Source organism: Scomber scombrus, chromosome 18, assembly GCF_963691925.1.
Source record: "Scomber scombrus chromosome 18, fScoSco1.1, whole genome shotgun sequence".
Lineage (NCBI taxonomy): Eukaryota > Metazoa > Chordata > Actinopteri > Scombriformes > Scombridae > Scomber > Scomber scombrus.
Window position 1 is genome coordinate 25,898,371 of NC_084987.1, and position 13,020 is coordinate 25,911,390.

General features: G+C 42.3%; 1 protein-coding gene across 1 annotated transcript in view; it reads right to left on the bottom strand.

The window, feature by feature from the left end:
* hoxb3a (homeobox B3a) overlaps nucleotides 1-13,020 on the bottom strand; it is a 34,010-nt gene that overhangs the window by 13,199 nt on the left and 7,791 nt on the right. Inside the window, exons 2-3 of the mRNA XM_062438560.1 lie at nucleotides 10,761-10,827; nucleotides 2,069-2,793 (exon numbers count right to left, since the gene is read on the bottom strand). Of these exons, the coding sequence (XP_062294544.1) occupies nucleotides 2,069-2,672 (604 nt within the window). The 5' untranslated portion in view covers nucleotides 2,673-2,793; nucleotides 10,761-10,827. The remainder of the gene's footprint in view (nucleotides 1-2,068; nucleotides 2,794-10,760; nucleotides 10,828-13,020) is intronic.

The window sequence follows — 13,020 nt, forward strand, 5'->3', positions numbered from 1 at the left end:
CGAGCAGTGTGATCCTATCTCTCCATAATTCTAGCTCTCTCTCAACTGTATAAACAGTCGACTGTAGTGTTTATTTCTTTGGACGGAGACAGAAAGACGAGAGAGAGCAACAGCGGGAACGTCATCTGTCTCGAGGGGGAACACGTTCTCTCGATGATTGTTTCGAATTCTCATCAATAAACGCTCTAATCCGTCCTCAACTCTGTTCAGTCAACTGAGACCATTTTAAAAATATGAATATGAGACTCATGTTCATTGATAACTACCAATTCAAATAACAGATCTGTCTGTCTCCATGACTGTTTTGTTTGCCTGTTATCAGACATGCTGATGATATTCAGATTTATCATCCTGTTGTATTATTTTTTCCATTTGCTAATACCCTACATTTCATTTCAAATGTCTGCTTGTTATTCTCCCTTTCTATCTACAAATCTGTTCATCTGTTATTGTACGTGACGTTAAAATTTATCCCGTTCATATCTTCCTTCTTGCAGTGGTTTTCCAAGGAGGTACAAAAAGAGAGGAAGACGCCACAGAGAAGGAGAAGAAGGAAAGTAATGGGAAGACAAATAATAACCAGAAGGTGGAGAGCAAGAAAAAGGAAGTAAATGAGCCAATGAATAAAGGGAGACGTACACTACAGGCTATAAGCTGGAGGTTTGTGGCAGCTGGTTCTGACTGTAGTGTTACTGTAATGGACTCTGACTGCTCACACCAGCTTTAGGACAAAATGCCACGCTGTCTTTTTCATGTTCAACTTAAAATGCGACACTGATTCCACACTGAACACCAACAATATCACTCTCTCTCTCTCTCTTCTACCTTTCTCTTCTGCTAGCACTTCTTTTAAATCTTATTTTTATGTACATTTTCAGATGGTTTCATGTGTTGCAACTATTTTCCGCCTGACGCTTCTGTGCCGCGTCTTCAGCCATAGTGGGAGTTGTCGGATACAGTCAGTGACCGCAGGTTTCAATGCAGGTCTCTGTACAGGCATGATGGCACCAAACCTGGAGAACTCATTGTGATGACAAGACTCCAGGAAGCGACTGTTGTTCACCGAGCATGTGACTACTTGAGTGCTACAACTTTGTAGCTTCCACATTTCACTGTGTGTGCAGACTGAATAAAAAAGAACCAGTGTGTTAATTAGTTTAGTGTTCATTGGCTTTAAACGTGTTAGTAAGTGTATTTTTGAACTTTAGACTGAGCTAAGCTAATCACGGTTTGATTTCAGCTCTGCCTGTAACACATAACACATGTAAAGCAGTGGTATGGTTTCATCTAACACTTGAAATGAAACAAATATGTATTATAGCTTTTGTTTAGGGTCTTAATTTGTTCAGTTGAGTCCAAAAATCCACAAACTTGACCTTTTCTGCAAACTATGGATTTTCTTTGCCATGAAAAAATATGCATATGCTTTCTGTTTTTTCACTTATTTGCTTGAGCGCTCTTCTGGGTTTGGAGAGATATTTGTTTGTTGTATATTTGCTATGTCTCTTACTTTTGACCTCTTTTACTTTTGACTGCTTGTATGTCTAACAATGTAAATAAGACCTGATTTGCTTTATGGTTTCTCTTTAATGCTAAAAAGCCACTCATCAGCCTCATTGGCTAATTTAACAGTAATAATAGCTGCTTAAAATGACCTTGGACAAGGCTAGACTCACCAGCTAAAGAGCTATATATTTACCAGCTTGACTAGCTGTCTGAACCAGTATCTGTGGAAACGTGTTTTGCCATTATAGTCCAAGAACGCCTTTAAATCCTCTGGGGATCTGGGGTTGGAAAGAGGATGTTGATAAGAGAGGTGAGGAAAGAGGGATGTGCTGATGGAGAAGGAGAAGGGTTGGAAAATAGGAACAAAGACACTGATGAGGAAGGAAAATGAAGGAGAAAAAAGAAAGAAACGGAGAGACAGAGGGAGCTGAGGAAAGGAGTAATGAGAGAGAGAGGGAGTAGGAAGGGAAGTATACTAAGCTGTGTTATGGCTGGGGTGCTGTGTGGGGGGAATGGTAGCAAAGACAGACAGAGAGACAGAGACAGGTGTAATCCAACACACCGTTGCCAGAGTTGTTGCTGGGTGAACAGTTTTTCTGCTTGGTCGCCTGCCGAGACTCTTTCATCCATGGAAAGATGTGCTTGGCCAAGGTCGGGTTGGGGGGCAGTGAGGAGGAGGAGGATGATGTGGAGGACGATGTAGAGGAGGAGGAATTAGACGACTTATTGGGGCCTGATTTAGTAACCGAGGAGGCTCCAGCACTGCCCCCCGGCTGCTGAGCCCCGGTATTACCGTTGCTGGGGTTGGGGGGCAGTGGTGGGGAAACTTGGGAGCCTGGGTGGTGCTCAGGCGGCAAGCTGGGCCTCATGCAGCTGCCATTCAGCTCCTTGGTTTTGGCTAGCTGCTGCTGCTGCTGCTGCTGCTGCTGGTGGCTGCCGTTACTGCCCAACGACTGTAAAGAGCAAGCAGAGCGCTGGTACGAATCCACATCCAGATGGGTCGCCGACTGGAAGGCCGGCTGGTGGTGGGACACTGGGACCGGGGCATCGTAGCCCCCAAAGCCGTTGGCGGCTGCTGCTGCCGCCGCTGCCGCCCCCTGCACCTGGTAGGACGAGTAGCCACCGAAAAGCGTCGAGGAGTTGTCGTAGTATGTTGTCTTCTGCATTTCTGAGAGAAGTGGCGACGTCTTCTTGTGCTCCGGTCCTTGCTGAGAGCCACTGCCGGAAGACCATTTGGTACCGGGGGTCACGTGACGGTGTCTCTCCAACGGTCCCCTGCAATCTGACCTAAAAGGTTAGGGAGAGACAGAATAAAGAAATGAGAGAGATAAATCCATCTTCTTCCAATGAAAGGCGCCATGACATGAATAGAAACCACTGCTTTTCTTTCTTTCCTCACTCACTCAGGCCCCCCTCCCTCCCTCCCTTACCCTCCCCCCCTCCCTTCTGAGCCCACTGCATAGCCTGCAGATGCTCTGGTGGAGGGGGCACAAGGAGGGCAAACTGTGCTCCCTCTCCCTGTACACACACACACACACAAACACACATACACTACAAATGAAAAGACACACATTCCATATTATTATACACATATGGTAAATATGTATAGAAACGTTATTTGTCTTAATTCACATAATATGCAACAATAATTATTATTCTAATTAACATTTTATTATTATTGTTATTAGCATTATTATTATTATTATTAGTAATAGTAATAGTATGCTATGTATTATTAACAGCATTAATAGTTGTATAATTATCACTTGTTATTATTGTGTAAATATATATAAGTCCAATGATGATGACAATGCTTTTTATTTTATTTTGGAAATAAAATATAATAACTTTTTGCTTAATTATTATTTTAAACATGACTATATATCTTCTTTTTTTTTTTTTTTTACTATGCATTAAATAAGTCCATGTTTTCTTTCTTTCTTATATATAGTGTGTTTTGGTAATAAAGCACTACCTCACCATGTCTGCCGTTAGTCAAGCTGAACGTGACGTTTTGTTGTGTAATGGCGGCAGTGAATTGGCCTGTGTGTATTTTTTTCCCTCTGAGACTGATGTAGCTAGCCTATTTCTGTCAGACTGCTGCCTTCCTCATATGATTTAGTGGATTCGGGTCCGCTCTGCTGTTACCTCACTCATCCTCACTCGCTCACTCTATCTCCGGAAGCTATCGCTGCTGTAGGTTCGAAAACACGCGTTTCATGCATTCCTGTAAATTTTACACGACGCAGAATATTTATAGGAGTGATGCGTGTTATTATTATCATTATTATTATGAATGAAGAAACGAATGAAAAACGAAAGAATGATTTGATCAAACTGGCAGAATGAGCTGTAGATGAAATGTTCTAGGTTGAGGAACGTGAACACGAAAAATGGGCCATTACTTAAAATATAATTGAAGGATTTTTGTTGAGGAGAAATCGGGGACGTTTTAGAGCCTTAATGATTTGTTCACGCTTCTGTTTGGTTCAAAGATAACGGATTTGATTTAGGGAGATACATTGAGAAGGGGGGGGGGGGGGGAGCGGGGAAGAAACACTTGGACTTGGGTTTAAATAAATAAAATAGATAGATAGATTTTTTTTTTTTTTAAGAAAAAAAGAAAGACAGAAAGAAAGAAAGCCCGGAAGAAGCTTCACGAGTCAGTGATCCATTAGGGTCGGATGGCCAGAGTGCTCTATCATGGCCCCTTAAGGGAAAAAGAGACGAAGAAAAAAAAAAAACAGCTGTGTGAGCCCCCATAGACACCCTATCTCGCGCACACCGCTGGGGTGGGCCTGTGGTCGCGAGAGGCCGGGTTGTCAGGCGCGAGAGAGCACCTGGCATTCATCCCTCCTCTAGAGATAACATGTTTAACAGGGAGACAAGGAGGAGAAGCGGCTTTGTTGTAGGCCTGTGTGCTGGAGCTACAACTAACTACCGACATACAGCTCCATTTATTAGCTGGGTTCATATCACAAACACAGTCCCAACACATGTTTAGACAACTATTCTCTTTAATAATGTTCTAAAAATTAAAGCTTTCGACTGACTTCATTGTGGCCAGTGTTAAGGTAATATGACAGAATGACGTTGTCAGCTATAAGGCCTAAAATACAGAAAAAACTACGATGACACCCTAAAAAAATAAAAGAAGCGTGGCCTTTTAGAGGCTACACGACGCATCCACATTTTAAACGCCAGTAGCCTACAATAATTGGGCCAGATTATATTTTTTAATTAATAGATTTACTAATAAATATATAACGCTACAAGCTAAATAAATAAATTCTGTTAACGTACCTCGTAAAAAAAAAAGACAACAACAAAACAAAGCAGAGAATGCAAACCATAACAAAAGGAATGTCTTTCATATGACATAAAAATAAAAAGAAACAACAATTTAATGACAACTGATGGTTTTCGTGATGGGTTAAAAAAATATATGTACCGAAATAATACATAAATAAATAGCTAAAAAGAGAAATATATTCGTATTCTTATTTCTTTCTTTTAGACAGTCCAGCCCCTCTCTGCTCTCAGCACGTCACACATGTCACCCATTTATCTTTCTGGTAGACAAGCTGGAATCCTAATTATTTACTCAGAGGAATAGTGAGAGAGGGAGAGAGAGAGAGAGAGAGAGAGAGAGAGAGAGAGAGAGAGAGAGAGAGAGAGAGAGAGAAAGAGAGAGAGAGAGGCCGGGCAGTGAGTGTAGGAGGAATATGTTATTAAATCATATCGCTGTTTCGCCATTAAACGGGACACGTAATGTCTCTGCCCTGGCTTGTAGGGCTACAGCTTAATACAATCACCAACTTTACTAGACGCCTCTCTGAATAATCCACTTATACTGACAGAGAAACAGCCACCCAAACAAAAACAACAGAGAGAGAGAAAGAGAGAGAGAGAGAGAGAGAGAGAGAGAGAGAGAGAGAGAGAGAGAGAGAGAAAGAGAGAGAGGGAGAGTAAGTAAGGGAGAGCTCGGCCTCGGTGTCCAGTGTCTGTGTTTTATCCTGGGATATAAAATTACAAATGGCGCCTGCCATGAAGAGCTATGCGGGCAGAGAGACAGAGAGAGAATGCATTAACTTGGACAATCCACGTATTCCTTATGTCCCATTAACAGACACACAGAGAGAGAGAGGGGCCAATTACATGGAGCCGAGCCCAGAAACAATAAAGGACTGGCCTGATCAGAGCCATTGTCGCTATGTTCATAGCCTCAATGTGGACTGAAATCAGCAGCCAGTGATGTGTGAATACAACTATCGCATCTAAACATTTTAAGGAAGAATTAAAAGTGTTAGATAGGAGTAAATAGCCTAATGAAACGGGGGGCCCCCCGTAGGGAAGAGAGAGCGTATATACGCGCCAGGGAGAAGAAGTGGAGCATCCATAACACACACACACACACATGCTCGGCCATTGCATAGTAAATAAATTGCTAGAAGTGAGAAAGAGGCATGGGAGAAGAAATTAGAAGAAGAGAAAAAAAAGAAAGGGACAGAGATGGAAGGCCAAAAGAAGAAGAAGAAGAAGAAGGGGGGGGGGGGGGGGGGTTCTTGCGGCGGGTATAGCTACAGCAGCTTAAAGCATTGTGAACTCTTCTTGAACCGGGATTGAAGTCATACGGGCCATAAATCACTGGGCCAGCCACTGCACAGCGACAAAACACACTCTGTATTTGTGGTTTGTTGTTTGAGCTCGTGTATTACCGGCTGGCCTGCCGGTGATGCTGCTTACCTTTCCTTAGCACCGGTGGTCCCGGTCCAGTCCGGCACGGACCCAGCAACACCGCATCACAGATGAGTCCTCACACGCACGCTCACCGGGTGGAATCAATAACAATAATAATAAATAATGAAAGAAAGAACGAATCTGCTCCTTTTCCTCTCCCGTTTCCTCTCTTCCCGCTGCTCCTCCGGTGTTGCTCTCGAGACTAGCACGGCTGCTCGCGACCACCACCACCACCACAACAACATACACCACCACAACACCACCTCCTGGAGCCAGCGGCTGCAGCGGCTGCGGCGGCGGCAGCGGCAGCGGCGGCACACCAGGCAGGAACCGGACACCGTGTGGCATGAACGGCCGGTGGATGACAGAGCCGGGCGGACTCAAAACAACATCGGCGGGGGGCTCGAATTAACGCACGGGCTCAGTATAGGCTAGCTAGCGCACGAGCTGAACGAGCTTACCGGGAGCCTGCCTGCTTGCCTGTTCGCGCTTCCCCCCCCCCACCCCCCACCCCCCCAACCCGCCCTCCACCTCCGCCCCAGCACCAGCGCTGCCTGCACCGCTGCTGCCTGATAACAATGGCCTCAAATTTCTTTCTTTTTTAAGCCTCTGTCGCTCAAACACAGCAATCACCGAGCAGTCAGTCAGTCAATCAGTGAGACAGCCTCTGAAACAGTTCCGCCACAAAATGTCACCCCATTGCATGTTTGGGTGGTTGTTTATCCTTATTCCATCCCTCTCTCCGTATCCCTGGGTCTCCTGCTTCTCTCTCCCCCGCGTCTTCGTCTCTGTCTTGGGTTGGTGCTCCCGCCTCGCTTCGGTGTATAGAAAGCTAGCCTACAACGCTTATTCCACACGGCCAGCAGCAATTATAGTAATAGCCTACAGTAGTAGTAGTAGTAGTAGTAGTAGTAGAGGTGGAGGTCTACTGCATATCCTCATCATGTTGTTGACCACAAGCCGTATTGGGTATCAGCAGCGTTCACGGTAACGGTGGAAATAACGGGGCTTGACTCGTGGACGCGTTGATTCTTCCATCAAACAGCTCAGCGTCACTCACTAATTATGCTAATGTCACCGGCTGGCAGTCAAACACAGAGGCAGTTACAACCGAGCTTACAGCTACTTTACTACAGTCACCATGACTACTGAATAAAGACTTTTTGTTAGACGGTTATGTTACCGTATAGCCTGGAACTGACTGTCTGAACACAGTGAACTTTGGCATGACTTTTATATCTAGAGCCTCATAGAAAATCATTTTTTTTTCAGAGTGAATTTGTGGAACTCTGAATTTCCCTCAAGTATTCTGTCTCTTCTCTTCTCTTTCTTTTTCTATAGCTAGAGAACTAGGCCACATACATCTTATTAGCTATGTAGGCTACAGTGATACGTGTTGCCTTTGATATTGTTTTATATTGGGTCAGAGTGAACTTTATTCAATATTTTAACTTGATATGAATGACAGAGATAAGCTATGAAACAATTAGCATTAGCATATAAGCCAAAGTTGAATTTTACAGTCACGGGTTAGCTCGTTTTGCTTGCTAACTTTTGCCATAGTTTAAATTAGTATGCTATTTATATATTAAGAGCTATGTCAATGAAAATAACTGGCACTAACATTACCATCACATTAACATTTCTAACATAAACCAATTAGCATATTTCCATAGGTCCTACAAGCTAACATAGAAGTAGAATATGAAATAGGCTAATATAAGCTAATATAATAATAACAGGAGCTTGTATAGGCCTAGTGTTGCATTGTCTCATTCATCTGAAAACATTAATATTAACACTTTATGGACATAAAAACAGTTTGAGACAAACTAAAACGGCTAAAATAAAGAGTTGTAGCATTTAGCTCTTAGCTTATGTGTTTCATAATGTCTTTAATGTACATTTCTGAGCAATATTAAGGTTTAAATAGCAATATCTTCTCAATAGCTATACAGGTATTCATGTTAAAGCTAGTTAATAAAGTTGAAACTATATTAAAGAGCCAGAAGCATTTGTTAAATATGTTAAATAGGTCACTGTTTGAACTGAATAGCTAATTGAGGATAAATAGATTATAGGTTTACAAAGCTCATTTCTACATTGTACTCATTCAACTGTTTGTGGCAATTTGGTGAATTAATTTGGTAATATTTGCTGATGTTTTACAGGCAACATGAGAGACTTGCTCTCTTTCTTTCCCCTCACTCTCTCTCTCTCTCTCACTCTCTCTCTCTCTCTCTCTTTCTCTCCCTACTGAATTTCCAGGAAATGTGATTTTTTTTCCCTTCTTTTTTTTTTTTAGAGAGCCCCTCCTGCAGCTCATTCCATGTCTCCCTGTAGAAACTAGACACGTAGCCTGTATTGTTAAGATTTCGACACCTCATCTCCTCCTGCTGCTACTTATACCCAGAGAGAAAGTAAATAATAAAAAAAAAGAAAAGAAGGCCACCGTAGAAAGGAAGAGAATGGCAAAGACAGCAGTGCAACAAATCGAGACACAGGTACAAAAAAAAAAAAATCTGTAAAGGTCCACTTCAAGGGCCAGAATAAAAACATTACAAGAGAGTCTGTGTTTTGACTTTAACACACAGGGGAGGAAGAGAGGAGCAAAGTGCAACAACATTTGAAGAGAGGGGTGAAGTAAAAGTGCGAGTAAGAGTGACAAGAAAGCCCAAAAGGGAAGAGACACAGAGAAGGTGAGCCCAAAAATGGAAATGAAAATATGAAGGTGTCTTACAATGTTTTCATAATACAACACCACGCACACACACACATACACACACTCTCTCTCTCTCTCTTTCTCTCTCTCTCTCTCTCTCTCTCTAGCTCTGTAGCTCTCTCTCTCTCCCACTTCCCTCTATTTTTATTATTCAGGACGCTACCCCTGTCGTTTATGGCTACGTAAGATTTATGAGTTCTCTCGCACCCAGCAGCGTGTGTGTGCGCTTGTGTGTGTGCGTGTGTGCTTGTGTAGGCTTTGTGTGTGTGCGTGTGCGTGTGTGTGTGTGTGTGTGTGTGTGTGTGTGTGTAAACAGCCCCAACTTTAAAACAGATAGCATTCGGTGTGGGCTGCTGAAATGAGAGGATGAGCTCCGTGTAGGTGGAAGGTGGGAGCCTGAAATGTGTCCGTCTGCAACTTTCCTTTCAAAAAACCAAAAAAGCCTTTTGTATACCGGACTGAAGGATCTGCTAACTGCTGCTGAAAAACCTCATTACTCATTAACCAAACACCTAATCAGCCTTTTTTTTTTTTTTTTTTTTTTTTGTCTCTGTCTTTCTTTTTCTTTTTTCTTTTTTTCTCCCCCCACTCAGCAACAGCGTGAGGAGAGCATGTGGAGGAATAAGCAGTGCGGATTACATGTATGTACTGACTTGTAAAAGCACGCCGGTGCTTGTGAAGGATGGCAGTTATTCTTTATTTTGCTTGGATGGCAGACGCGCATCGGCGGCTCCGTGTTTCGGATTGAGTCACGGATATTGGGTTTCACAACTGAAACTCAGTGCTTCGTGGAGCCATGGAAATCCTCTTTCCATTTCCCCCCCCCCACCCCCCACCCTCCAGGACTTCAGACATGAAGGCCATTGAGGATGACACTAAGGAATTTCCTCTTGCTATGGGATTTAAAAATCGTATTTTACCCAGAGTTTGACTGGCTCTAAACACCAAGTCGTTATAAATCTCATTTCTAAAATACACAAATGAAGACTGCTTGACTGTAATGGGTGTTCCCTTTTTTTAAATCTTTTTTAAATTCAAAGTATTCCTGGCATTGTGACCTATTTGATGCTGCTGCTGTTATTACTGCTGGTGTTGCCATCAGTGTCATTATTGCAGTTACAAAGTGCTCTTTTAATAACTGTCTTATGAAATGATGAACTGACCATGGTATATTTCCTGCTGCGGTTGTAACCCGCGGCCATCACACTGCCCTTCACACCTCTGGATTATATTACATTAGCACGTGTCATTACATTATATTACATCACACACACACACACACACACAGACACACACACACACACACACGTAACATATATCATGCATTCAGCTACACCTCTGGAGATATTCGAGCGGTTTGCTGAAGGGAATTAATTGGTTATATGAAGCAAATCATCTATATTCAAATATATAAGAAAATGACCTCCACTTTTTCTACATATTATCTACAATTATTGCTTTTTTTTTGTTAGATTTGAATCTTCATTTATTCCTGCACTGGTTTTGTAAACTGTGAAATTCCAATAATAATTTATAATAAAAATAATAATAATTCAACCCACTTTGCTTCTCAAAATGTTTTTTTTTTTACAAATAAAACGGGTTTAATAATGTCTCTGTCCAGCAGATTTAAAAAAGCACATACACCACAAACGAATGCAACTCATCCTACATCGCTTACAAGTAGTTCAAATACCGTGTCTGTGATTCAAACTGCAGATACACATTAATCATTCCAACATTGCATAGCATCACATGGAATAGTCTAAAAAGTCAAAACAACATAACTCACCGAGAGATTTCCTCTTATTTCCTGGTGTTTGGATGGAAGAAAACGGCTTCCAGAAAGCTCCTAAGAACTGCAGGATAAGAGAAGAAAAAGGGAAAGGGGGGCAGGAGAGGGGGGGGGGGAAGAAAAAGAGAGAGATATGGAATCAAAAGGTCGTGGTAAAAATCCAATACAGTGCACAGACCTCTTGTAGTCTGATCGAAAGGCTGAGACAAGGAGCAACTGCTGACAGGTACTGCTGACCTGAAATGATTCCCGCTGAAATCCCCGAATAAAAGCTACAAGAGCAGAGAAAGAATCAAGAGCAGCGGTGTTCTATTAGATGTTATTTCTTATTGATTCAGGTTTATAATATTTAATATATTTAGTTATATATAAATAAAAAAAAACAAGAACAAACACTGAACATCTCTGATAAGGGGCCGGGATTAGTCTTTAACATTTAAAGAGGGAAAATGACGCTCCTTCCCGTCAGTAGACTGATGCAGATAAAAGTCAGAATGAAGAGACGGGAAAAAAACGACAATCGAAAAAATGTTGGAACATTATCCAAAATTAATTTGAAACTATATTACTATCATCAGCTCATGCAGCAGGCCTCATGTACACTGCAAACAACCGGAATAATAACAAAACAGTAATGGTAAAAATGCTGCTTAGCCTACTTCTACCTTTCTATAAATTATTGGAACATCTAGCTGTGAGAACATTAATATTAATGCACAAACATCAATATTAAAAATAGAGTTAATATATAAAATATGAAAGAAATAAAAATCTGAGCATCACGCCTGAATCCAGCATCTCATTAATTTGAACAATAATGATGATATTATAAACAGCTATCATTTATGAAACCTTAACGCTGACAAATTCAAAACAACTGGGCCTATTTGCAATATTACTGAACACATCCATAACAATCGCGATGATTTATGGGAATAACTTCAAAAAGAGAGAGAAAAACTCATAAGTGTTGCTAACCACCACACGCCCGACGAGAGAAAAATGAGAGTCAAACGAAAGAGAGAAACGGCCACATAAGGTGAACAGCTGTTTCCCAGCGGTTCCGCGCGCACACTCAGCCCGTGAATAACATCCAGCATCACTCAGAGAGAAAACACACATCCCGGACAAAGTCACTGTTATGGCCCGGTTATCCTCATGAGGGGCTCGGTGAGAGCAGCAGCACCCAGAGTAAAGAGAACACATCCCGGGTTGGCCAAGACGCACACATCCATCCACTGCTGTGCTGTTAAACACTGCATAAAGGTGAGATGTATAATTGTGTAATAGCATCCACAACCGCGAGATGAAAAGCGCTGTCCGTGTTGTTGCATAGCGGGCTGTTATTATTAAAGTGCTGGAATAAAATCGCTGGCCCCCGCTCTGCTTCTGTTTCTGCTCCTGACAGCTTCACCCAAACACATAAATCAAAAGCAAGGATCCCCCCGACCTCCTCGTACCAGCCTACATACACCACCATCACCACCACTACAACTCCTACCGCTGCTATAAACTTATTTATTGTTTCCCCGTCCATGCACTCACGCACAGTTCTGGCTGCCGTCCATCCCCATCGCAGCACACCAGCCGGGCTTGTTTTTTTTTTTTTTTCTTCTTCCTCCCTGTGTCCCCCCCTCAAGCCCCGCGGGTAAGTCGGAAATTTGGAGCCACGGAGCAGGAGTGGACTAGTCTAAAGTTGCCCAGAAAGTGATGCAGGGGCCGACTAGCTTAGCCAGCTAGCCTATAGGCCGAGACAAAGGGGGGAGGCCGCCTCCATAAGCCCCAGAACAGCTGATGAGCCAAATTTTTTGAGTGGAAGAGGAGAGAGGGAGAAGAGAGAGAGAGGGGGGGGGGGAATTAGATGAAATCAGGAGCTGCGGGGATCTTGAGTCCAAACGAAACAATGTTAGATGGATGTTTTTCTCAGGTTTGGATGAAGTGAAAGTTAGACATGAACGAAAGAGACGCAGCAGAAATAGCAGAAATAAAGGTGTGGTGTTAGGTGCAAGTATAAATGTGTTGCATATTTAACAGAATGTATATATATAAGTACTTTAATTGGTAGCACTAGTACTTACAGTATTTATACTTTTACATATATTTGACTTTACTAACAATAGGTCAACGAGATTCCAGGTTTTAAGATGAAGCACAAAAAATAAAAAAATAGTTCAATACAGTTGACTTTTTGTTTTTGATACAGGTCTGCATCTGACTTCGGATATTTTTTCACACTTGACTGATGTTTCTGCTTCCA